We start from the raw sequence: 25,649 nt of genomic DNA on the forward strand, positions 1-25,649 counted from the left end.
AGTTTGTTTTTTTGATCTTTCTGAACAATATGATTGAGGTCTCAAAATTATTTTTGTATGATCTTTTCTTAAACAGTATTGGAATTCACTACACTTACATATAGTATTGCCCTAAAAAAAAAGACCAATAATCATACTTTTTATAAATATTATTACTCTTTCTATTTCTTTTTTATTCTTCTCATTTTGTTTTGACATGTTTGTTTAATGTACGGTTTTCATTATTAAGCCGTTTAATTTCATGTTAATTAAAATTATAAAAAATGAAAACGTTCTTAAAGTACTCATTAAAACAAATTAAATCAGGTTTTACATGACTTTGTTTTTCTTAATATATGTATTCGAAAAAAAAAATAATTATTTAAAAATGATTAGTGATTAGATTTCAAGTGGGAAGAACAACACCACCTTTATATACACCCAGATGTACATAGAGATAGGAGCACCCACTAGTGACTTTTTTTTGCTTATTTTAAGTGTAAAAACTTGCGCACCTATATTTTTTTTTTTTTAAAGAGCGCACCTATAAAATTTTTAGAAGGGTATGAATAGAATAATACCCATTTTGTATCCGTACCCGTCCTGTGTTATACACTTAGGGCCTGTTCTCTTCAGCTTAATTTCAGTTTAGTTCAGTTCAACTCCAATCAGTTCAGTTCAGTTCCTAATTTCTTTCTTTCATAAACAATTCATTTCACTTCACTTCAGCTTCATTTTAGCTCACTTCAGTTCAGTAAATCAGAACAGGCCCTTATACGGGCATGCAGCTGCAACCACTTCCCAAGTATCTTAAGGCTTAATACTAAACGGATATGTCCATGGACTATAGATGGGCCTATTAGTTTCGGAATTTTGGGCTTAACGTTGGGTTACTTGGATTAGCCAGCCTAGTCAAATTTAAGGTCAACTGTTTTAGCCAAGTTGACTAGTAGCTTTAAAACATGCAAATTTTACCAATTTTAGGTCGTCGGTGTCCAATTATTGTTGACAGGCATGCATGGCAGTGTTCCACTACTCCGTATTAATTTCTTGGCAATCTTTAGCCAACGGCTCAACCGCTCAACTCGAACTCTAGTGGTTCACATATTTATTTATTTATAATTATTTATTGACATAGGCTCAAAGAAATTAATTACATTAGAAAACAAAACTAAGGAAAATGTGTAGATTTCAAAAACTTTTTACTCTATCTGCCTTATGCATTTTTTGATAATTGGTATGCTCTTTCCCTTCCATAATATCAAAATTTGTAAATTTTAGTTGTAACTCTTAATTAATACGAGTTTACAATATGAGCATTATCAAATTGTTAGACTATAAGTTTTTGTGTATTTTCAACCTAATTTCTCCATCTTTTAGTTTTACCATATACACTTTAATTTTACAATTTTAGTTATACATAACAAAAGAATTGGTCAAAGCAACACACTAGTAAACATTACTCCGTACGACATTACCAGACAAATCAAATTAATAGATAAAGTCAAGAAGTAAAAAAAATTTCACAACTTATCATTGTGTAGTGAAAAAATGACTAATAGATAAAGTCATGCCCTTATAAATCATAAACTAAGTTCTTATATAGTGTTGTAATTAATTTGGACTAAACAAAAAATTATAGGTGTTGTAATTAATTTGGACTAAACAAAGTAGTTCTAAATTTCTAAGTTCTCATATAGTGTTGTAAGTTGTGACAAATTCAGATGTTGTACTCAATTATTGGTATAAATTTCAGTTTAAAGAAAATTTGATTTGGAGTGAAATTTAATGAAACTAATTAGTCGGAATAATTTTCACCGTGGTATGTTAGAGTAATCATCAAATACAAAAATAAGAAAATTAAGATAAATTATCCTTTCTAAATTGTAAACTATCTTTTCTACTCGTAAATTGTAAATTAACGAGTTTGTAAAGTTATCTTGTAAAAACTGAATAACCTGACCATTGCGGCGTGACCATGTGAATGAGACACACGTAATCATTTTTGTTGAATGTAGCTAAATTTAAGTAAAGTAACTACTCAAAACAATAACATAACATGATAAAAGCTTAAAAAGGTACTAAAGGATGCGGAGTAAAATAAAGCATATAAGAAACTTGATCAATTAATGATTAACATGATAATACACAATTACAACCCACAAAGGAGCAAAAACTCCCATGTCAATTATATCCCACGGCTTAATTTTGCATGGAATTCATCCATGACTAAAATTTTCAGTTTTTCTCCCTTCCAAATTAGAACAAAAAATGAAAGGGCCCAATATTATGAAGAAAAAAACACACTAAAAACTGGTGATTTAAGCAGTAAGCTCCTCCTCCTTGTGAGTCTCAATGGTAACATCACTAACAGGGTAAGCAGCACAAGTAAGAACCCACCCAGCAGCTATCTGGTCATCATCTAAGAAGGATTGATCAGACTGGTCGAGAGTACCAGACGTAAGCTTACCGGCGCATGAGGAGCACGAGCCAGCCCTACAAGAGTAAGGCAAATCAATACCTACCTCTTCAGCAGCATCCAAGACGTACACGTCATCTGGGCACTCAAACTCCTGAGTACCTTCAGGTGTAATCAAGGTGACCTTGTAGGTTGCCATTGCTGTCATCCTTCCACCTCGGGTGCCGGATTTGAGGCCGAAGAATGAGCGGCCGGTGTTGTTAGGTAGCGCCGCCATCATTGGTGGTGCTTGGGGTTTTGGGACCAGGGTTGCGGTGGCGGCCATGCCCATCATTGTTGTGCTTGCTGCTGCCATTTTGAGTACTTAGTTTTTTTTTTTGGGAGAGAATAATTGGTTTAGGTTGAGATTGTGTATGTTAAGAAAGAATGGGTGAGAGGGTAATGGTGTTGATATAAAGGGGAGGAGATTGGTGATATCTTATCTGACACGTGGCGCTTTTCTAGGGGTATGTATGTTATCTTGATTTGCTTATCTATTGAGACGTTGTGGTCATTTTAGCCGTTGTGTGTTTGCCACACGTTCGATATGGGCATCTTAGCCTTAGGTTTTCACTACATGATGACAATAAATTGCCACTTAAGGATGATGTTGTAAATTAGTGGTTCCAATTAAGCTTGGTAAGAGTCATTTTCAAATTTACTGATTAAATTTTGAGTTTATATTATAAATTTGATATTTTAAGGTTTTTATTGAGGTAAGGTATAGTATCATCAATAAACCATTTTTTTTTTACTATGAAATGATTTAATTCAATAACAAATTTCTTGACATTATTACTAAAACTTAACCTCTTATCCATATTATTACTTAGCAACATTTGGTATGTAAATAAGTTTTGTTAATTAAATTCATATTAACATGTATGTTCTATAAGAAAACTTTCATAATTTTTTAAATAATTTCTTTATTTTGAAATTAATTTTCTCATCAAATTATCTGATGCTGAAGACAATCCATATTTGAATTGAGTAATCAATATAAGTTTTCATGGAAAAAAAAAGGTAATCAATATAAGTTATAATCCGTATACTTAGATCTAGTATTCTTGTTAAATTTGATAAGAAATTTAATTTCAAAACGATTTATATTGTATGTAGTCCGATAGTGACTTTTAAAGTCGTATTACATATAAATTGGGCAAATTGATAGAGTTAAGGGTCTTGTTTGGTAAAATTTTTTAAACTTATTAAGCCCTATTAGATGTTTGGCCAATTTAATTAAAAAGTTATTTTTGAGAATTTGGTAAATATCTTTTATATATATATATATATATATATATATATATATATATATATATATATATATATATATATATATATATATATATATATATAAGCTCTTAGGCTCAAAATGCTCTTTAAGGAAAAGCTCATTATAATTTTTGAAAGTAGCTTATTGAATAATTAGCTTTTCAAGTGATTAGAAACACTAAAATAACTAACAATTAAAAACTATTTACCAAACACTTTTACACAATTTTTTTTTTTTTTTTTTTTTTTTTTTTTTTTTTTTTTTTTTTACACTTAGCTAGTCAAACCAACTATTCCCTCCATGTTTTATAAGTGTTACAGTTTCACTTTTTTCATTATTCACAATGATTTTGACTTGATTACTTTACTAATATATAAAAAACAAATGTTATTGTATAATACATTGTTGGATTTGTTATAATGTATATTTTTATAATATCAATTTTCCTAAAATTTGACTAACATATAATTAGATAAATTAATGGTCAAAGTAGTGTCTCGACATGCGTATTTGGTCAACTTATAATACTTATTAAAATATGAATAGAGTACGGTACAATACCTTGTAGCTTACCTTGATACATCAAAATTTTAAGTAGTATATTTTTAAGCTGCATCACATATCGAAATAAGTGGATGAAGTTTTTATTTTTTTTATTAATTTATTTTTTAATAAAAAAAAATCAAGTAACTTAAGCTTAATCTAGCTACATCAATATAACCAATCCAATGGTAAGCTACATGGTTGTAATTTTATATTATTTGCAAGTAGGTACTTTTTCTAAACCATTGAATATTTGAATATAGCCTTTTTTTTTTTTTTTTTTTTGTGTGTGTTTTACCCAATTTTTTCTTTAAGTTAATCCGGATTTGGGATTAATTCTGGGTGGTTAGATATTCAGGTGATGTATCACAGCATTGATTTCTTGTTCACGGCGAATATCCATAACTATTGATACAAATATACAGTGACCCATCTCGTCAAAAAAAAAAAAAATACAATGACCCAACTACCCAAGTCGTTAACAACTCGTTATCGGTGATTGAAGCCCTAATACAGCCCACTAAATTTCATGCAACCCACAAGTTTCTTACACCGACCCACTCAATAACTTGAATCAAATAATCAACCGTCCAATAGTCCATTACACTATTCAAATACTCGTACCAAAAAAAATTACGAAATCTTCCACAAAATTCAATTCAATCGCCAACAAAAATGTCGACAAATTTCTCAACACTTATTAGTCACCAAAAACTAACAGAGTAAGCTCCTCCCATGGCTTCTTCTTCTTCTCCTTCCCACCTCCACCTTCTTCTGCATATAATTAACCCTTTATTTTCTCTGCAATTTTTTACAGGTTATCTCAATCAGTTCAGGAACTACTTTCAACAACTCCTTACAATCCCCCTGAATCCCACGATGTTTCCATCAAATCTCTCCTTCAATCCCTTCTTCCTTCCAAAACCCCCAATTCCACCAACATTTTCCCTCAGATTAGGGATTTCTGTCTCCTCTGTGCATTGATATCTTCTTCATACACTTCAACTTCACCTCTTCTAAGCTGGATTCCTGAACGTCTCATTGTTGCGTCGCATTTGGCTATTAAAGCTCTTTCGGAAGCTGTTTATGGCGATTCTCACCCGTATTTGAGATCCGATACGAGATTGGTTATTGATTTAATGCCGGAAGTTATCCCTTTGATTAAGGAAACGATTAAGGAGAGTTCCATTGGTGGTGATGAAATTTCTGCGGCGTCTTCTAGGGTTCCTACTGCTTACGCCATTGTTGCTGCTTATCAGCTTAGATGGTTTGTCTCACAGGTTTATTTAGGGTTTTTTAAATTTATGATTATTCAATTTTGGGTTTTATGATTTTTTTGAAAATTGTTTAATTCATGTGATTTTGGTGTTTTCAGGTTCAGTATCTAGAATTAGGGAAATTATGTGGTTTGATTATTCCATGTGGGCTTACAGCTCTTGATCACTGGTCTTCTGAAGTGAAAGTATGTTCTTAATAATATTTCACATTGGCTTGTTTGTTTATTTGGTTGGTTGATTGTATTTGTTTCAGTACATGGTGAAATTATGAATATATTTGGTATGATTGTATGTGTTTCAGCCTATTACATTGCATTTGGGAAAATTCTTCGTTTCGAATCACGAAATGGGTTGTGGAACTAGTAACAATTTCTTATTGTTGTTGATATTATATCAACTATTTGAAAATATGTTGCATTTGAGAAAAAATTTCGTTTCGAATCACAAAATGGGTTGTGGAACTAGTAACAATTTCTTATAGTTGTTGATATTGTATGAACTGTTTGAAAATATGTTAATCAAAGGTGAATGTAACATACTCTTAGCAACGATGAAATTTATGTTTTCTAAAATCTTGGGTAAGAATTGCAGGAGGAAGAAATTTTTTATTTTTCAATACATATGTTGACATGTCGTTTTGGCACTCAGAGGGGGACAAGCAATGAAGTGGTGAGTTTGGATGGAAAGGATTTGACCATGAGTGAATGTTTTAAGTATCTTGGGTCGATCATCCAGAAGAATGGTGACATTGATCAAGACGTAACCCACAGAATTAAGTCAGGGTGGCTTAAATGGAGAGCGGCCACGGGAGTGTTATGCGACCGCAGCATTCCCCTACAGTTGAAGGGAAAATTCTACAGGACTGCCATAAGACCAGTGTTGCTCTATGGTACAGAATGTTGGGCTTCTAAGAAAGAGCATATTAAAAAGATGGAGGTTACGGAAATGCGCATGTTAAGGTGGATGTGTGGAAACACTTTAAGAGATAGAATCAGAAATGAGGTTATTCGCAAGAAAGTAGGTGTGGCAGACATTGCAGATAAATTAAGGGAAAATCGTCTGCGTTGGTTTGGACATGTAAGACGGAGACCCGTGGGTGCACCGGTGCGAAGAGTGGAAGAGTGGGATCATGGAGGGATTAAACGAGGAAGAGGGAGACCAAAAATGACTTGGTTGGAAGGAGTGAGGAAGGATATGAAGTGCATGGATTTACGTGAGGATGAAGTTTTGGATCGTAAGGGATGGAGGAGAAAGATTTATGTTGATGACTACACGGAATAATCATATTTGGTTCATGTTAGCCGACCCCACTTTTGGGATTAAGGCTTTGATTGATTGATTGAATACATATGTTGACATGGAATATTTCTCTTGCTTATATTACTCGTACAAGACTTTTGAAGAACACAGTTGGATGAAAAATGTGTATGTGGGAGAGAGAGGGGGGGGGGGGGGGATCCGGGGAGGGTATGGTTTGTGTGCTAGGAAAATCAATCATATAGGCATATTTTCTAAATGTGTGTGACATAGTCAATCTTTGTAATTTCCTCTACACGACTACACATAGTCAATCTTGTGATTAAATCTTGTAAATGAAAACATGGCCACAATGTAGTCCTGCTAAGTTTTTCTTGCTCAGCCTGCATTTATCCATTTTTCTAATACTTCCTCCGTTTTCTTTTACTTGCAACACAGCCTTGTGGCACGTGTTTTGAGCTCTGGTTTATGTAATGTAAATGGACAAATTTTTCATTATAATTTTTACAAATGATACTTAACTCTATTCTAATTTTCGTGTAAAAATTATATTGATAAAATCGCTCGTTTACCCTCACTAATCATCTCCTAAAACTGCGTGCTTAAAAGGTGTGTTGCAAGTAAAAGAAAACGGAGGAAGTATAATATATGGCACTTTATGAGATAGTTTAAGTTTTTTGATTTGAGCTTTTTTGTTTCGGTTGAACCTAGGGTCTAGGAATGAGCAGCTTCATACATGTAGCTAAAAATGTCAATACTGCTGATCTTGGCGGATATGGAGATGTGCTTCTGGATGCATGCTGTCACAATATTATTTCAGATGATGAGATATGGCACCTTGCTGTTGAGATGTCAGTACGTTTTGTGACTTGTTTGCAGAGGAATAACCCTCGTAGCCCTTGGTATGTATTCCTTTAGTCTGCAACTTATAGGATTTTGTTGGATTTTAAAAAAAATATATAAATGAAGCATGAAGAAACATTTGGTTGATACTATTGATGGCCATCATATCTGCAGTGTTATTTTATTTTGGAGTTAGATTAAATGCTATCCAAATATCTGCTCAATTTGACATTTTTTTTTTGGCGTTTGTTGTATGAATATCATTTTTTATGCTTCGATTTCTCTTTAAAAAATTATGTAGCAATAATTGTGAAAAGGCTGTGCCTAGAGTTCTGCAATTCTTATGTAGCATTAATTGTGAAAAGGCTGTGCCTAGAGTTCTGTAACTCTACTCCTGTCTCTGATTTCATAGTCAGCTACTTGGTCACTTTCTCATGTGAAGTTTCATAAGCTTGAAAGTCCAAATGAGCTGGTCCTTTTGTGTTAAGGTGAATTATAAAAAATTTGACCTTTGGATGTTATATAGCTATTATTAGTTGCTGTCTGGTATTTCCTTGAGTTTGCTGTCAAGTGTGAGTGTAATTTGAGATATTTAGTTATCATTGTTAATGACTGACTATTACTACCTTTCCTGTTTCAAGTTGGACTCTGAGATTTATTTGTGTATGCATTTATTTAGCACCATGGGTTCATGGGACTTGTATAAATAATAGTTATACTACTATATAGATGAAATAAAGTTTTCAGTATATGTAAATGTGTGATAATGTAGCCTATTTATTCATAGTTATGGTCATTTTACACAGGTTTGAGAGGCTTTTAAATGAGATGCTAGGTCATTTGGAGCGCCAACCTAGGGACAAGAAGCGCCGTATTGCATGGCTGAAACTTGTTGAACCACTCTTCTGCTGTGTTGGTCTTGTTCTGCTAGCTCACTTCAGACGTTTGTTTCCCCTTTTCTTCCAATGGGTGCATGCTGATGACGATGAAACTGTTCTGTTGGTAACCTCTAATTTATTGCACTTTAGCCTAAACATCAATTTTTATGGTATGTAAATGGAACTTTTAAATGGTCTCAAAATTGTTATAGGCTCTTGAAAGTATTTACACAGTTGTGAAATTGACATGGTTAAGGAGCAGTCCACACACTATAAGGTGAGTCAGCATTACTGTCCTGCACTGCATTTGTGCATGCCATATTGATCTTTTATTATTGGCTAATAGTTTATATGCCGGTGAAATTGTTATTCTGTATGTATGTCACTGAACATTCAAATATGGTAATAGTATATATCTGGGATTGTATGACATACTGGCCATGATTGTTGTTTTAGCAAGTGGCTACAATGTTGTATTTGTTTGATCGATTAATGTGATGGCTGAGAGTCTTGATACCACCTTGAAAACCCTCAATTTCCTTGTGTGTAACTGAAAGTCTGAGAGCCATCTGGTTTTTTTATCACTTCAATCTTTAATTGCAGGTTAGTAGATGAACTAGCCATTGTATATAAGGAGGCTGCTTTGAAAACTGCGCGAGATGATATAAGAGCACATATTTGTCAGATAATGATCCTGCTTCAGCAGTAAGAACAGATACCGATAGTTAATTTGTTACGTTGCCATTATTTTGTTTGAGAGGTGATGTTTGATAAATCTTTGTTTTTCTTCTGTAACCCTAAGATCCAAAGGGCTGCAGTTTGAAGTGACTTGGGAGAAGTACAAGGATGACCCAAACTTGGGGACTCTTGTTCAGTCCATTGCAAATGGTTTTCTGGTAAGAATTCTTGCTCTTCCTTTGCATTTCCCTTATCTAATTATAGGGCTCCCAGTTCCAAGCTTGTGACAGGAAAGTTGAATCTGTTGCTTTCCTCCATCTTGGACTAATTCTTCACAGGAAGAGTTATCTTAGATATAAAAAATAACTATTCATGAGTGTTCTTATATGCCAAATTTAGGCTATAGTTGCTGGATTTTTCTTGAGTTCATGGTTATAAAATGAACCCCACAAGTATTTGAATGAGATTTCAGAGGAAAAGATGTAAAAAACTATGTTTGTACTCTGTACAACAATAGGCGGAAAGATGTTAATATGGTGAACAAAATCCGTCACACAAAAGGTGTGAACCTTATAGCGGATCAGCGGTCACCATTATCTCTTTTCAGCACATTGGTAAATGAGCACAAGACCCATCCCTATGGGTCTTCTGCCTTGCTAAAAGCTTGTTTCCTGCTGTTGTTCTACATCTCCCTATATCAAGCCCTGTCTCTTACTACTATTCTTTGCTGCTCTGCTTTATGGAGCATTTTGTGGCCTCAATGAGGCAAAACAAATCTGATGTGCATGCTATTCTGGTGCAATGCAGGTTGTCCAATGAACACTATGGTGCTCATAAATGCAGCGCAACACTTGAGACTTGAAGACTCAAATAGATTTGATATGCATTCCTTTGCACTACCAAGGGCTTAAGCCTTGAAGTGTTGATCAGAAAACATCGTAATGCAGCCCAACACTTGAGAGGAGTCGAGGGACATTGATATTGGAGGCTTTGGATAGGTTGGCACTTGAGTCACCCGGGCTTTGCAATATTAAAGAGGCTGCTGATTATATACGGAGTAGGAGGACATCGTTCTGGAATCAGGATTATGCTATATTTTAGTCTCACTTTGGTTTCATCTACATGTAGGCATGTACTAAATATTCAGTATTTTTTTTTCCCTTTGGAGCTGTGTTTATTCCAAAAAAAAAAAAAAAAAAAAAAAAGGTGATATATTGGAGTCAACAAGTGTCCTCTGTAACTATTGAGCACAACGTCTTCACTTACATTATTCAATCACTCATGGAAAAGGTTCTTACTAGTGTTGTTGCACCATGACGTTCACTCGCCTTTATCCAAGGAGTTCACACTTAAATTATTTCAATTTAATCTAAGTTATTGTTAAAACTTATACTTTTTTTTTTTTTTTAGGGATTGTTAAAACTTATACTCGTAATTACTTATAGAGTATTTACCTTTATAATTCTTCCTTGAATTAATTGATTGAAATTAATTTTTGCTATACTTAATTTTATTTAACAATAAACATAAACTTATAATTACTCATTTCTCAATTTTAAATGTTTGTTTGAAAACCAAACAAAAATGGAAGAGCTCGTCCGTCTTTGTTTTTTGTTTAGTTTTTTATTTTCAACTAGCCTTCTGGCCCGTGCAATGCACGGCTTGTTCATAGAAAACTGCATTGAGAGATGAGTAAGGAAATACCAATAAATAATTATGAGTGTAATATGTAACTGAAAACATAATTAGAGAAATAAAAATTTTGGGACTTTAGTTTGAAATGAGACTTAATAGAAAGAAGATGGAGGGACTAAAATGAAAGAGAGAAAATAAAAAGGTTGAATTAAAGAGGGGAAATGAAGATAAAGTGTTTAATGAAAGAGTTAAGAAGAATTGTATAATTAAAAATTAAAAATATAAAACGGGCACATTAAGTTGAAGAAGATGATAGAGAAGTCTAATAGAATGATGACATATGTCTTTTTTGGTTTACTTTTTTAAATACTAAGTATAGATTTTTAGAAAAATAATGATAATTTTAATAAATTTAACTATTTTTTTTTTTATGAAATATATTATATAATTTTAAAAATAAAAAGTCAAAAAAAAAATCATAATAATGTCAAACGGACCCGAAAGAATAAAACCCAAAATCATACAACTCATTTATTCCGTAATAGTGTAATACCATACACCCTGACCGTAACGAATCAAAACCATCTTGTTGAAACAAACTCAAATAACCGCCAAAACTCAAACACACTTTCCTTCCTTTCTCTCTCCTCACTCTTCCCTCCTCTGTAACAAACTCTTCCCTCTCCCTCTGCAACTCCTTTCATTATATAAACAAACCCAGAATCACCCAATTTTCACTCCTCCAGAACATTCTCTCTCTGAAACACCATTTTCACAATTCTGCAAGATTCTCTGCTCAAGCTCACAACAATGGCGTTTTTTCCCCTGAAATTCTCTCTCCTCTTCCTCCTAACCACCATCACTTCCTTCTCTCTCACGACCTCAACCCCAGCTATCGGCGTTACAATCCAACACCACCCATTTTCCGCCACCCCTGAGCACATTGCCGCCGCCGTCAACCGCCATAGAATCGCCGCCGTTCGCCTCATCGACCCAGACCCAAACCTCATTCGAGCCTTCTCATACTCCTCTGTTTCACTCCTCCTCTGCATCCCCAACACCCTCGTCCACTCTCTCGCCGCTAATCGCTCCAACGCCGCCGTTTGGCTTTACACCCACGTCGTCCCCTTCTACCCTCGCGCAAACATCTCCGCCATTTCCGTCGGCTCCGACATCCTCTCTTCCTCCGACGACCTCGCCGACGCTCTTCTACCCGCCATTCGTAACATCCATGTTGCGCTTCACGAGCTGGGTATTCGTCGAATCTATGTTTCATCCACTTTCTCTCTCATCCCTCTCATCACCTCTGCTTTCCCCCCTTCTTCTGCTGAGTTCAGTGAACCGCTAAACGAACACTTAATCCGGCCATTGCTGGATTTCTTGGAAGAGGCGAATTCCTCTTTCTTGGTGAATATTCATCCGTACGATCTTTACCGGTTGAACCATGAGGTTGTTCTTGGGTATGCTCTGTTTCAAAAAAGTCGGTACAGTTTTGTGGATGATCCGACCACCGGAGTACGGTACCAGAATCTTTTTGATACCATGGTTGATGCGGTTCTGTCGGCAATGGCGGTCGCCGGGCATGAGAATATTCCGGTTGTCGTAACTGAAACCGGGTGGCCGAATGCACCTGCAATCTCGGAGGAGAATAATGCTAACCAGGTGTTCGCCGAAATGTATCTGAGAGGTTTGCTCAAGCATCTGAAATCTGGGGTTGGTACACCTCTGAAGAAGGAAGGGGTTTCTGGGGTTTACATCTATGAGCTGTTTGATAAGGAAAGGGGTCAAGGAAACAGCAATGCTTCATTCAGGCAATGGGGGATTTTCTACCCTAACTTGACCAGCAAGTATGATCTTGACTATAGTAGGTCCTACAGAACTGCTGAGAGCAATGGTTTCTGGAAGATTCTTGCAGTATCTTTGGTTGTTCTTGCTTTACTGTAAGCAACACTGATTACCCTCTTACTGAGAATTGATGCCTGATTTAGTAGAATCTAACTTTTGGTTGGATTTCAATAATTCAATTGAGCATTTCATGCTTCCTGCTAGTCTCTTGTTCAATTTTTTGTTGTTAGATGTTTGAGATTTAGTTGTAATGCAGAGAGTTCATTGATTGATGTAAAGAATTGTAGAAATCAGTGGTTGTTCTGAGCTTGTTGATCACTGGTTTAGGAATATTATACGAGTAGTAGTGTGTTGAAGAACAATTGTTGATACTGGGATTACTGTATAAATCTTTGTTACACAGTGAATGAAATGAACATTTAAGTTTTTTAGAATATTTGGTACTTTGTTGTTCATGATCTTAGTGTAATTTGAATGTTATTACTTAATGCAGATTTTTGTTGCATACTATATTACTTATAGCTATTCCATTTTTCTGCTTTTGGTTTGATATTTGTTATATGATAGATTTTGGGTTTAATTGAAGTACAAATCATTGCGAAGAACGGATATAGAATTAGGGACTTGATGATAATCTCTTTCTCTTTTAATATCAGTCAGGTGTTGTTCTTGGCTAGATAGAATGGACTGACTAATGTGAAGGAGTAAAGTAAATAATTAAGACTAGCCAGCATAATTGAAACCAAAATGAACCTACATATTGAAATGTTAGTTCTACTGTAGTATATTGATTGAGTAATGGTACATTCCTACATACAGCATGTTGGCAATTTTTCAGGACTAATTTAATTGCACAGTTGCCTTACTAATGTGAGCTGGGACTATGGTCAGGTCAAATTGTTCTAGCTAGTTTTTGAATTATTAGTTGGTAGCTTCAACTGTTGTTTCGAACACTCTATATTCTGAAATTTCATTTTTGGAAGTTTGAAAATAGGCTTTCCTATGGAAAACCCTGCTAAGATGTCCAAACTGCTGCTAATCACGCCAGCAACATGATATCCTTGTCTGTCTATTGCTGCTATTTTTCTTGAGAAGTATTCTAGGCTACTCAGCATCATTTCATCACTTGATCTGCCAAAAAAAGCAAATAGCTCACTCAAATCAAATAATACGTAGTATATGTCAACTATAGCATGTGCACATTAATACAAGTTTTAATGTACATACTCAGTAGGAGGTGCAGTCTGTGCAAGAATGAGCTTACCTCGTTATCAATGATGTCCATCCAATATACCCTGCTGAGACAAGATACATTGTGATGGCATTATGTTGTTTCTGTGCCGTTCTTGTTATCAACATCAGAGTCCATCCACTTTCCTGAATTCTGTTATACAACCTTAGCATAAGCATACGCCTTAAATTGATCTCTTCTTCATTACAATCTCTACAACTGCTTCCTTGATAAAACATGTATCAACTATTAATATAAATTCGAAGTACAAATTTTGCAATTTGAGTATATTGCACGAACACTAGATGTCAGCAGTCAAGATTAGAGCTTAATGCAAAAAAATTCTGCAAGCACACAGCTTTGATCAGGAAAGAATAGTATCTGATGATGTTTTGATATGTAAGTTTTACCTATTCTTCAAGAGTTCGCTGTAATGAACACTCGAAGGAAGGATGTCATCTATGTCCATTAAGACGACATTGGAATCATGATTGTAAGGCCTAATAATACTGCTGAAGTATTTCTCAGCCATTGATATGCTGAAGTTCAAGTCTCTAACAAATTGGCCTTCACTAGTATAGTAAAGAGCATGATACTTGCAATAATCCTCATTATAATATGACTTCTGGCTCTCGAGTATACCAGAACTTTGACTAAGACATGATTGTAGCATCACAATCAGTGTAACTAACGAAGTGATCAATAAGATTCCTATAGTTATGAAACCAGCTATGAAGACAGTTGCGGCAAAGGATGACATATAGAATCCGGTCTCATATTGGTTGTGGCTTCCTGACTCTGCATAAGTTTGTAAGATAAATAGAAGTTATAATGAGTCCTATTAAACCTAATGGTTGCAGAAACGAGGAAAATGATACCTCAGCAACAGTCATACACTAATCTCAAAAGGTTACTAATCAAGTAATCATGCTTTCATGCCATATAAATTATATATCAACAAGATCCTAGAGGAACTGTCTGAAAAGTATGTAACTTAGAGAGTTAGAGGCCGTTTAAGAAGGTTTTATATATATACTAACCAGAACCTCCTTCGCTAGAAACATTTTGAAATGAGTTCTCCCGTTCCATGTGATGATCGACAGCAGACAGTCCGGACTATCTAGCAGATGATTGAAATTTTCGTCACAGACTTAGCTTCCTCCTACCACAATGAACATTAACCTGACATAGTTAGATCATAGTACACATTAAAAAGATAGCATTATGTAGTTTTTGTCAAAAGAAGGTAAAGAGATTAAGAGAGGAGGCTTGTGACTCAAATGGGGAGCAAGAAATGAAAAGATTATAAAGATTCATGATTTTCATGCTCACAAGTCAGAGCTCAAAAGTGTTATGCATCACCATCACGAAGTTTCCTTAAAGTGCTTGATTTTGGCAACACTTATAAATCAGTAAATTTGTATTTTATCTCTTATCAAATGTTGTAAATTTGTTATGTGTCGCAAAATGGAATTTCATATGAATTGGTACAAAGTTACAAACTAGGAAGGTCTAGTAAATCAGTTCATTTTGTATTTTTTTTTAGCACTACCACTACCCATGGTAAATTTGTCAACTACTTACCTTACTTCATAAGTTCATAATTGTCACTTACATATTTAATAGGAGTATTTTAAAAACGAAACTTGAAAATACACTCATATAGTCATGAATCATGATGTAGCAATACCGATATAGAGTATACTGTTAGGTTCTAGTTTGAAAATACTTTCAATAGACGAGTCACTATTTTCTTACTAATTTTTTTATTTTTTTTTTATTTTTAATAACTCATTATGCACTTTGTATTTAGGGCAACCAAATTTATTTATTTTTCTTTTATCATCGTCTATTTTTGGTAAATGAATGAGCTACAAAAAAAAAAAAAAATAAAGAAATTATTGGATTAACGAATACTTTTCACTTTTGTAATTGATTCTATTTCTATTCAATTATAACTTTGTACAAATTATCCTTATTCAACTGTAAAAGTAAGTTCTCTCTCTCTCTTTTTTTTTTTTTAGAATTAATACTACGGGCATGTTCACATTTACTGAAGTGAGTTGAATTGAACTGAACTAAACTGAACTTAACTGAACTGAATAGAGTTGAAATGAATATTTTATGAGAGAAGGAAATAAGGAGCTGAACTGAACTGATTGGAGTTAAACTGAACTGAAAAGCTGAAATGAACAGGCTCTACGTATTTAAGTTGTAATTTAACAATAAAAATAAATTAAAATACCACGAAGTATACATCTCATTTTCAATTTCAATTAATTGATCAATTTTATAGTCTAATCAAGAACCCTATATGTAAAACACACTACTACACTAGTGAATCAATTACTCATAAAATACTTTCGTCAAAAAATTTGTTGTATTCCGTAAAACTAATTTATTTCAATAAAATTAACCTTAAAAAATCCCTCCTTACATAGCAAATTCTATCACAAGCCGGGTCCCACCCAAAAAGAAATCTGGGTATCTCTCATTCAATCAAAACAGAAAAAGAAAATTAAGAAAGGTCCCTGACTTCCGATCGTCTCCTCTAACATCTTTGTTACCCAGATCTTCAACCCACTAAACCTGGGAAGAGAGAGAAAGTGACGCTATTTTTCAACTTCGAATTCTCAGTTCTTCTCAACTACATCATACAATTCTTCTCCTTTGTCTCAGGTACGTTATTCAATTTCCCGATTATTTTAGGGTTTTCGATTTTGTATTCACTTCACTATAATTTTCTACTGTTTCTGATTTTTGCTTTGATTTTGTGGATTTTTGTTAGTGTTGTTTACTACTATATAGTGTCGTTAATGCAATCAGCGATGACCTGAAACTGAATTGTTTGGATAATTTGCTTAGCTTTTGGATCATATTCGATTTTCTTGTGTGAGCTGTTAGCATAATTTAATACAAGTAGTAATTATGAATCTATAGTTTTCAAATACTTTAATTTATGAATTATATAATGTCGATTATATTGTTCGATGTTAAGACTTTTTTTGTGTAGGATTGATTTGGACTTTTGGAGCAGAATGATGAGATTCACTTAGTGATAGGGTTGATTGAATTGCTTAATGAGTTTGAATGGTTTGCTTATGTAATTTACAGTAATTAGAAGATCATACTGAATTCGAGCTATTTGACATAATTTATATAGTGTGATGATTATGTAGGTGTGAATTGAAGTAAATCGAAGCCAATTGGTGATTGCTTATTGTGTTAAATTATTATGGGGGATTTGATGTATGAAATTGGGCAAAATGCGTATATAAAGCTAGTGCTACACGCCTTAAAGCATAAGGAGAGCTCTGTCAATGGGGTTTTGGTCGGCCGCTTTGATGGTGGCAAGGGTGTGGTCGAAATTGTTGACGCTGTCCCTCTATTTCATTCTAACATTGGTCTTCTCCCTGCCCTTGAGATCGCCCTGATGCAGGTATGTAATTTTTCTTCTCTTTGTTGGGGTTGTTGGCTCCTTTTTGGCTTAAATTATTATAATCAATTGTAGATGTACTTTTTTTTTTTTTTTTTTTTTTTTTTTTTTGCCTACTGGAATATGCGCCTTATATATTGAACTAATCTTTTTGCATATTCTTTGTAACCTAATGAGATTGATTAACTCAGTTCATGCTAATTTTTTGATGTTTGAAGCCTTTATGCTTGATGAGGTGTATATATAAATAGAGTGCCAGAATATGGATCATCTAGGGTTTCCAAAACTAGAATTCAATGCAATTTTGAACAATAGGAAAGTGAATACTGGGCCAATAACTATATAATAAATTTTGAAAAACTTGATGTTTGCTACTCGTATGGGTAGATTATTTGAAATCCATGGTTTTTCTCTACAACTTAATACTCCATACTAGCTAATGTTAGCTATTAGCATTCAGCATTACAGGAGTACAACCATTCCTGCATTTTGAATGTCCTACTTGTTTAGTGGTCATACACTTGTATAAATATGATATACTTGACATGCACTAGTAGACATTTCACTGTGATGTGTTTCCCACCCCCCCCCCCCCCCTCCCCCCTAATCTCCCCGGGTGACATTTGAATTGTCTATTAACTTCATTTGTGGGTATTAGTTGGTGTTTTCTGAAAAATAGGATTATGCTTGAGAGGTACATTGATATGATGACACCTCTAATATCGTCCAGCCATCTCATCTGGCTTGCTTCAATCCATCACATTGAGTATAGTCAGTTTTAAATGGGATTGCATTCTTTTAGTAGGTACTTTGAGATGATGACACTCTAGTATTGGCTTGCCATCTGGCATGCTACAATATGTTAATCATGAGTATAATCAGAATTAGATGAAATTGCATCCTTTTAGTGCTTATTCGTGATGGATGTTTAAGATCTTCTGTTTTATGTGCAGAGATAGTTAAAGATAGCTTAATAAAGTATTTTTGGGTAACCGATCTTTTAACTCCTGCTAAGTATATCCAGAGTATCTTTATGACTATACTCAGCATAATTTGGCTACTTTGTGGTGTTGTGGCCGGAATGGTAAATTTGTTTAAATAGGGATCCTCCTCAACCCTGACGGTCTCCTTTGGTAGCCCCTCTTGATGAGTAGCATCATGGCCTTTTGGAAATCATCTATGCTATATATAGTGATTGACACATTTTTTAGTTTCATTAATCTCTAGGTTGTATACTCCTAGAGTCTTGGTTTTCTTTGCTTTGGAATTGTTTCCTTTTCTATTATCTATGTTTTTTTTTGTTTTTTTTTTTTAAATTTTTAATATAAAGTATGTACTAATTTGATGTCTGCTTAATTAGATAGAAGAGCACTATGCTAGTCAAGGTTTGAGCTTGGTTGGTTACTTCCATGCAAATGAGAGATCTGATGAAAATGATCTTGGTAATGTTGCCAAGAACATTGGAGATCATCTTTGTCGATACTTTCCTCAGGGTGGAGTTCTTTTGGTATGCATGTTGACCAGATGCTGACTTGAATTTCATTATCCTTATATATTCAAAATTCATGGTGAAATTCATGCTTTTAATTGGATCAATGCTAATTTATATACCTTTTGATTTCTTAGTTGGACAATAGCAAACTGGAAGCGTTACCAAAAGTGAAAGATCGTAGCCCTGTAATGCAGGTAATTTTTTTTCTTTGTTATTATGGAACACTAGTAATTTTTCCATTTTACTTTGTGATCCTCTGGATCTGGAGTTGTTCTGTTAGTTTATTACTTTGAAGTTTGAACCAAATCTGTCCTTTGGCTCTTGGATGATGATTTGAGGCTTGACATTGCACAGTAGAGGTTTTTGTGGGATTGATGTGTATATATGCACACTCCCTTCCTTTAATTTTGTTGTCCTGTGTTGTTCTTGGTCTATTTTTAAGTGATTGTTCTAGTTATTCATCATCACTCTGTGTAGTTGACTGCATATAACTTCATATATACATGCATGTTTTGTGAATCTGACGGGTGAAAAGGAGGGGGTATCTCATGATGCATGCTGATTTGAGCTCGCAAAATGTCCAATTTGCATTTATTAATATCTCATCCAAGTGAATTTTTTTATTTAATGTCAAAGTGCCCTGTTCACTATTCTGTTTAATGAACTAGGTTTCTTAAGTGAAAGATAGGGCTTCACAATTGTGTGTTGTCGCTTGAGTCTTAGTTTTTTGCTGAGTTACTAAAACTTGTACAAACTGGCCCAAATAAACAAAGCTTAGCCAAGTTTCATGTTAAAATTGTATGTAAAAGGTGCACCATATAGTGGTTGTCTCATCAAGTGAATTTTTTTATTTAATGTCAAAGTGCCCTGTTCACTATTCTGTTTAATGAACTAGGTTTCTTAAGTGAAAGATAGGGCTTCACAATTGTGTGTTGTCGCTTGAGTCTTAGTTTTTTGCTGAGTTACTAAAACTTGTACAAACTGGCCCAAATAAACAAAGCTTAGCCAAGTTTCATGTTAAAATTGTATGTAAAAGGTGCACCATATAGTGGTTGTCTCATCAAATCCCTTGTAAGGTTGTTGATGTTGTAGTGGTGCTTGCCATGACTCCGTTTTCTGAGGAGTATCTTTGTCAAGCTCTTTGTAAAGCTTTACCGACTAAGTTGATCTTTGTTCTTGTATACTTGTATCTTAGAAATTTGATCATCCTCTCTTATTACTTTGTGGGTTTATTGTACAGCTATATTCAAAAAATGGTTCCACATGGAAAGTAGAGGAGAGTAATCGGCTGGTATTAAAGGAGCCATCAGCAAACATAATATTGCTGGACTATGTATCAACTCAGAAATGGGAGGACATTGCAGACTTTGATGATCACCTTGACGACATTAGCAAGTAAGTTCATGTTATTTTACTCCTGTAATATTGTATATTGCTAAAAAAATGAAGTATAATTCTGATAAGCAATCAACATTTTCTTGCAGGGATTGGCTAAACGCTCATTTATTCAAGTGAGATTTTTAAAGCTAGACAGCATTCATCTGAGTATGTCCTGTTTAATTTTGTATGCAATTTGGAGCAAAGGAAAATTAAACGAAAAGATGAATTATAGGTTCAGATCTCATGAATTTTCTCCTTGTTTTTAAGCTTAATTTTTTTGGTAATTCTGATGAATTATTTGTATTGCCTTTTGGCTTTTTTTCACATTGCCAATAGCTAAGCAGGATTTTGACAAACTCGCATTTGAGGATTTGCATGCCTTCACTTTATTTACTCTTTTAGTCTTCTGCTGTATCACTTTTGTTGATTTTTTTTTTTTTTTTTTTTTTTTTTTTTTTTTTTGGAATCGAAAACTAGAAAGGTACAGTAGTTAATTAAATTTAAATGGTGGTTGTATGTTAAATTTCCTTGTGCAAGGCACCTACATATGATATACCTAAAACTTCTCCTCTCTCCATGATGAGAATTGACCCAAGCCCCAGGTATTTGCTAGCTTAGTAAGAGGATGGGACTGCTCACTAGATCGGGTGTTGCTAGCATTCCGGCCTTAACTTAGCATTTTAGCCACAGGTTTTTGCCACCTTATTCGACTGATAGCTTACAAATATATACTTTGTCTAACAGCCAAGTTAGTCACCAACTTATTTGATTAGTGAAGGTTGAAGGTAAATGAACTTTCTTTCAAAATAATATTAAAACTAGGATTAGAGAAGGGTTACATATCATATGTAAAAATTATTTTGATTAGTTTAGTTGTTTACATCATATAATTTCGACCTCAAAAAGCGTGTCATAAGAATGTGTTACAACTTACAAGTAAATTTTATTTTTTTTTGGAAGAAACAACTTACAAGTATTTAAAAGCAGATGATGTACAATAATACAAGTAATTAGATACTCCGTATAAATGTATAATAATACTAATCGTCAAAGTTAAAAGACAAGTTTTCCGAAACAATACTCCCAAAAAAAAAAAAAAAATAAATAAATAAAATGAAGTAGAAAGTAGGATTATGGATGGTCGAGCTGAGCATATAAATATATTGCATTTAAGTCAATTACGCGTCGTTTAGTTTAGAGTTAGTTGATGATAATAATATGGACCAAAAATGAATATTTAATACGGTATTTAACTCGTGATTCACGACTGGAATGCGGTATAAATTGTTGTCATTACCAATCTGTGACCACACTAAAAAGTAGTCCCAAATTTGGTAGACCAAAAAATAAACAGAAATCATGAGTTTTGGGAAAGAAGCTCCACCATTGCCAATGTATGAACGTAAAGTTCTGAGACATGTTCCTACTATGGTTAGAAGACGCTATGATCCAGATCTTAACAACAATTTTGATGCAACTCAAGGTATGTACTACTTCTTCATTGTTGCAATTTCTTGTTTTTGTAGCTAGATTAGCTCAATATATATAGTTATTCTTCATAATCTCATGGGATGATCGAGATCCTTTTACTACGAGTAATAAATTGGGAAACATACTTTTATATCATTTATATCTTCCTTGTCTCAATCTAATTTTTGGATTGTCATTGAAATATGTGAAGTAAAGGAAAAGTGATAGAGCATTCAAGGAGATAGACATGTATCCATGGAGGTCAACGGGTATGAAAGGGTTAGGTAGGATTTTGGAGTAATGAGTATTTCGTCTTTCCAAGGAGCAATTATGAGAGCAATACCATGTTTATCACATGATTCTAGATGAAGTCAATGATCTAGGTAAAGAAGATGGTAGAGGCGGGTAATTAGTTTACTACATATAAATTTTTATGGTAGGGAGAACTGGAGAAGACTTTTGATCAGACTTTTACCATTATATGGAGTAATTTTCTAGTTCATTTATTACGGAACAAACACTTACGGAGTGTAAGTATGGAAAAAATATCAAGGGACACGTAAAGGCTTTTTCTTTTATAGTTTGAATTTTACAATATTATAACTTAACTTTAAAAATACGGAGTACTATGGAGTACATATCTTTATCAAATAAGTCAATTATATTCTTAATGGCTTGTTATTTAAATTTAAAATTACTTTTATAACACGTTTTCCCTACCACGAAATCAAATAATTTGAGTAAGTATGAAAACTGGCCTGGGTGTGCAAGAACTTTTTCATTGAATGAGCTAGCTAGTTAAACTTTTCCTATTATGGAGTGATTGTGGTATTAAATAATGTAAAACATGATTAGAGGTATCACAAAGATTGTAGTAAGAAAGAAAACGAAGTCAAGTCTTAGGATAGTTCACTAAATAATGGAAGTCAGCCTTTAATTTCAATCTTTCATCCTCTGAGTTTGATCATCATTCCCAATTTTATAGGTATGCATTCGAAACATAGCAATAGCGAAAGTGGAGGAGCCAAAGATGATGCAAACCTTGCAAGCATTATCAATGTTTGTGTTGAAGATAAATTTGTAGATGATGGACATGCAAAATTTGATGATGATCAAGGTAAACAAAAAAAATAAATCATTGTTAAGTTAGCTTTTCATTAACCCCAAGAATCTAGAGTAACGGAAATGTATACTTTTGTATGTAGGTTCATTATGTTTAGAAGATTGCAAAGACGAAGACAATGGAATTGTTGATGGGAATACCCATGAAAACATTGTGGATGTCAGTGTAAAAAATATACAGGGTATGGATGAATTTATGAATATCGTGATTCTAATAACCCTGTAAAATTAAGAACAGACCTATCTAATTTGAAGTACTTATATTAATATATGTAGGCTTGCATATAGAAGATAGCGAAAGTGAAGGTGATGGAACTGTTGTGGATGTTGATGTCGAAGATAAAATTGAGGATGATGGGCAAGCAAATTTTTTTGATGATCAAGGTACGCGAAAGATTTACATTGTATTGTTATAAGCTTCTTATTAACCCTACAAGGTAGATTAACCAACTATTATCATCATTAAGATAATCAGATTGTAGATGTGATCCTTGATGAAGATTATTTTGATGCTTAGAACTTAATCCTTTGTCTTTGTTAATACCTTTGTTTCGCGCCCAGATAAATTGGGCAAAACATTTTCTACTTAGTAGACTTACTACCTGGTGTATTAATTATTATTACCCGGCCACTGACTAGAACCCGAAATGGGACAATGGTTGATACACCTAAGATCAACCAAACCATATTGTGAAGATTTTAATAAAACCCTGAAAAGTATACTATATATACATGTAGGTTTGCTTGCAGAAGATGGTAAAAGCAAAGGTGATGATGGAACTAAAGCTGTAAATGTTGCTAGCTATTATGTGGATATTAGTGTTCGAGATAAAGCCCAAGACAATGAGCTTATTGGAAACTTTGACAATAATCAAGGTATGCAATTATGCAAATAAGAGCACATTGCATCTAGAACTTTCTAAATGGAGGTTCAACATAATTTCAATGAGCTCATGATCATAGTATATATAGGTTCTCAAGTGGAAGAAGATTGCAAAAACAAAAGCGATGGATCTGAAGATGCAATTGTTGTCGGTGCCATAGATCAGCCAGTAGAAATTGCTAATGAAAACTTTGACCATAAACAAGGTATGCAATATTGATGCAATTCTGAGGAATTTGTATCTTTAGCTAAGTCTGTTCCAACTTCTTTGATTATATTAACTAGATTGATGCAAATATGTTTAATTTGTGAGTATCTTAACCATTTTTATAACTTCGTACCACCGCACGTACTTGTTTGTGGAAATTGTTTGTGGAAATTTAAGAGGAAGTTGTTGGAACAGAGTAAGTAATAAAAAATAAAAATATGTTTTTTTGTTTTGATAGAGTTTTATGGTGGAACAAATAAAACAACAATAACAACTAACCAAGCCTTAGTTCCAAAATGGTGGAACAAATGTAATTGTTTATTATTACTAAAATTTCAAGCATTTATGCAGATTTTATCCCAGGAGCATTGAAGAATACACTGGAACAGGGTGGCTACGATTTACGTTGTCCGATTTGCAAGCAGTATTTCACCCAAACAATGATTTTGAGACGAAGGGAAGACCCCCAACCATACAAAACAACATGCTTTTCCAGTTTAGATGCCTTATGTAAGATTTAAGGCCAGCCATCTAAGCCAGTTTTTCCCCTTTCTTCTGCCTTTTTATATTTTTATCATCACATCATCTAACTAATAAAACCTGATATTAACCTTTCAGTTTGTAGCAACCGGTGAAAGTTGTCTAATAAGGACAAACAGTCTCGTGCTTTCATTTTGGTAAGTTTCCTAACTCTAAAATATATGAACAGTCTTATTTAGTTTGAGGATATGCAAGTTTATTACTCTCGATCATCAGTAACTGATATCTGTGTATTTGTTGTTACGTAAATAAAGGCATTGGCGGAACAATGCAATGCAATGATCATGAGTAATATGCGAGCAAGCTCCATCAACATACATCGGCGGTGTTGTAGCAAACACAGTGTAGCTAACTACAGCTTAGAAAATGAAATCTCTTTTGTGATAGATGTAATGTAACGTTTTGGGGGGTCTTGTAGGCTTTGCCAAACCCTCTTTAGTTATCTTGGCCTTTCTTAATAGACTATGAACTAATGCTATAATAATACGTAAACGAACTTTCAACATACGTCTCGTGCATCACACATTCACACATGTTAAACTAGTATTTTTATCAATTATACCTCTATAAATGCGATATATAACACATGATTTCTTTTAAGAGGATAAATTACGTAATGTGTTGTTATTTAAACGTATTTTTATTGGAAAGTATTGAAAACCTAGCTAGCCTTAAATAACAGTGGGAAAAATTACTTCACAATGGTTCTAAAATATTACTCCGACTTCGTATAATAAAATGTTTTCTAAAGGTAAGAAATTTTTCTTTGAAAAAGTTAAAAGTTGCGGCTCCATCTTAATTAACTTGGGTGCAATGCTAAAAAAATACAAAAATATGATTAATTTTGGGTCATATTTCATGTAGTGCATCCAACTTTATTGTTATGGGTGTTGCCAATTAAACTTGCAACATCATGTGTTTCCGAACCATTTGCTATTGGATTCACTCAAAACTTTAATGAGCACAAGATGAGCAAGATATTATCGTGTTTAGTGAGTAATAAGTACAAGCCAAGTACATGCAAAAAATTTCAAGCCGAGTCGAGCACACACCCTTCATCAGCTTGCGATCAACTCAATTGATTAGCATCATATCCTAAATCATGCCAAAAAATAATGGGGGAAAAAAAACAAAAATATAAAGTCGTGCCTACACGTAATTATGTAAAGGGAATCAAATCAATGATAATTAATTATAAGTGGGGCAATACTATCCCCTCAA

The 25,649-nt window shown here is 33.9% G+C and overlaps 6 protein-coding genes across 7 annotated transcripts; 4 read left to right on the forward strand and 2 right to left on the reverse strand.

The window, feature by feature from the left end:
* Window positions 1-2,080: 2,080 nt before the first annotated feature.
* On the reverse strand, window positions 2,081-2,827 carry LOC145591171 (ferredoxin-1, chloroplastic-like). Its single transcript, XM_081647570.1, has one exon. The coding sequence runs from the start codon at window positions 2,751-2,753 to the stop codon at window positions 2,301-2,303; it is 453 nt and encodes a 150-aa protein (XP_081503696.1). The 5' UTR covers window positions 2,754-2,827; the 3' UTR covers window positions 2,081-2,300.
* Window positions 2,828-4,887: 2,060 nt separating this feature from the next.
* On the forward strand, window positions 4,888-10,682 carry LOC145592703 (uncharacterized protein At2g39910-like). Its single transcript, XM_081649214.1, has 9 exons — window positions 4,888-4,975; window positions 5,071-5,533; window positions 5,629-5,715; window positions 7,499-7,689; window positions 8,437-8,632; window positions 8,721-8,785; window positions 9,112-9,213; window positions 9,311-9,404; window positions 9,994-10,682. The coding sequence occupies exons 1-9, from the start codon at window positions 4,929-4,931 to the stop codon at window positions 10,003-10,005; spliced, it is 1,257 nt and encodes a 418-aa protein (XP_081505340.1). The 5' UTR covers window positions 4,888-4,928; the 3' UTR covers window positions 10,006-10,682.
* Window positions 10,683-11,631: 949 nt separating this feature from the next.
* LOC145590708 (glucan endo-1,3-beta-glucosidase 13-like) lies at window positions 11,632-12,765 on the forward strand. The gene has a single exon (XM_081647112.1). The coding sequence runs from the start codon at window positions 11,632-11,634 to the stop codon at window positions 12,763-12,765; it is 1,134 nt and encodes a 377-aa protein (XP_081503238.1).
* An 803-nt stretch (window positions 12,766-13,568) lies between these two features.
* On the reverse strand, window positions 13,569-14,986 carry LOC145590709 (uncharacterized protein At2g39920-like). The gene is made up of 4 exons (XM_081647113.1): window positions 14,938-14,986; window positions 14,308-14,695; window positions 13,931-14,116; window positions 13,569-13,797 (listed from the first exon to the last, which is right to left on the reverse strand). The coding sequence occupies exons 1-4, from the start codon at window positions 14,984-14,986 to the stop codon at window positions 13,569-13,571; spliced, it is 852 nt and encodes a 283-aa protein (XP_081503239.1).
* A 1,424-nt stretch (window positions 14,987-16,410) lies between these two features.
* On the forward strand, window positions 16,411-20,570 carry LOC145591174 (ER membrane protein complex subunit 8/9 homolog). 2 transcript variants are annotated; one of them, XM_081647573.1, is made up of 6 exons: window positions 16,411-16,576; window positions 17,077-17,336; window positions 18,694-18,840; window positions 18,960-19,019; window positions 20,066-20,220; window positions 20,310-20,570. In XM_081647573.1, exons 2-6 carry the CDS (start codon window positions 17,133-17,135, stop codon window positions 20,338-20,340), a joined length of 597 nt encoding a protein of 198 aa, XP_081503699.1. In that variant the 5' UTR covers window positions 16,411-16,576; window positions 17,077-17,132; the 3' UTR covers window positions 20,341-20,570. The 2 variants fall into 2 exon arrangements, with proteins under 2 accessions (XP_081503699.1, XP_081503698.1); XM_081647572.1 differs by having other exon boundaries at window positions 16,412-16,576; window positions 17,061-17,336.
* Window positions 20,571-20,660: 90 nt separating this feature from the next.
* Window positions 20,661-24,936, forward strand: LOC145591172 (uncharacterized). The gene is made up of 9 exons (XM_081647571.1): window positions 20,661-21,688; window positions 22,661-22,792; window positions 22,881-22,979; window positions 23,074-23,181; window positions 23,536-23,673; window positions 23,770-23,886; window positions 24,240-24,398; window positions 24,507-24,565; window positions 24,683-24,936. Exons 1-8 carry the CDS (start codon window positions 21,565-21,567, stop codon window positions 24,521-24,523), a joined length of 894 nt encoding a protein of 297 aa, XP_081503697.1. The 5' UTR covers window positions 20,661-21,564; the 3' UTR covers window positions 24,524-24,565; window positions 24,683-24,936.
* The last annotated feature ends 713 nt before the right edge of the window (window positions 24,937-25,649 follow it).

Source organism: Chenopodium album, chromosome 18 (genome assembly GCF_948465745.1).
Source record: "Chenopodium album chromosome 18, dcCheAlbu1.1, whole genome shotgun sequence".
NCBI classification, from domain to species: Eukaryota; Viridiplantae; Streptophyta; class Magnoliopsida; order Caryophyllales; family Amaranthaceae; genus Chenopodium; species Chenopodium album.

Excerpts from the sequence above, each read along its gene's own strand:
- LOC145591171 (XM_081647570.1), bottom strand. The coding sequence starts at position 2,753 with ATGGCAGCAGCAAGCACAACAATGATGGGCATGGCCGCCACCGCAACC.
- LOC145592703 (XM_081649214.1), top strand. The coding sequence starts at position 4,929 with ATGTCGACAAATTTCTCAACACTTATTAGTCACCAAAAACTAACAGA. Across the intron at positions 5,534-5,628 it reads TTAGATGGTTTGTCTCACAG|GTTCAGTATCTAGAATTAGG; the intron begins GTTTATTTAGGG and ends TGGTGTTTTCAG. Across the intron at positions 5,716-7,498 it reads ACTGGTCTTCTGAAGTGAAA|GGTCTAGGAATGAGCAGCTT; the intron begins GTATGTTCTTAA and ends GGTTGAACCTAG.
- LOC145590708 (XM_081647112.1), top strand. The coding sequence starts at position 11,632 with ATGGCGTTTTTTCCCCTGAAATTCTCTCTCCTCTTCCTCCTAACCACC.
- LOC145590709 (XM_081647113.1), bottom strand. The coding sequence starts at position 14,986 with ATGGAACGGGAGAACTCATTTCAAAATGTTTCTAGCGAAGGAGGTTCT. Across the intron at positions 14,696-14,937 it reads TTCTAGCGAAGGAGGTTCTG|AGTCAGGAAGCCACAACCAA; the intron begins GTTAGTATATAT and ends AAACTTATGCAG. Across the intron at positions 13,798-13,930 it reads TGGACATCATTGATAACGAG|ATCAAGTGATGAAATGATGC; the intron begins GTAAGCTCATTC and ends TTTTTTTGGCAG.
- LOC145591174 (XM_081647573.1), top strand. The coding sequence starts at position 17,133 with ATGGGGGATTTGATGTATGAAATTGGGCAAAATGCGTATATAAAGCTA. Across the intron at positions 19,020-20,065 it reads ATCGTAGCCCTGTAATGCAG|CTATATTCAAAAAATGGTTC; the intron begins GTAATTTTTTTT and ends TTTATTGTACAG. Across the intron at positions 20,221-20,309 it reads CACCTTGACGACATTAGCAA|GGATTGGCTAAACGCTCATT; the intron begins GTAAGTTCATGT and ends ATTTTCTTGCAG.
- LOC145591172 (XM_081647571.1), top strand. The coding sequence starts at position 21,565 with ATGAGTTTTGGGAAAGAAGCTCCACCATTGCCAATGTATGAACGTAAA. Across the intron at positions 22,980-23,073 it reads CAGTGTAAAAAATATACAGG|GCTTGCATATAGAAGATAGC; the intron begins GTATGGATGAAT and ends TAATATATGTAG. Across the intron at positions 23,887-24,239 it reads AAACTTTGACCATAAACAAG|ATTTTATCCCAGGAGCATTG; the intron begins GTATGCAATATT and ends GCATTTATGCAG.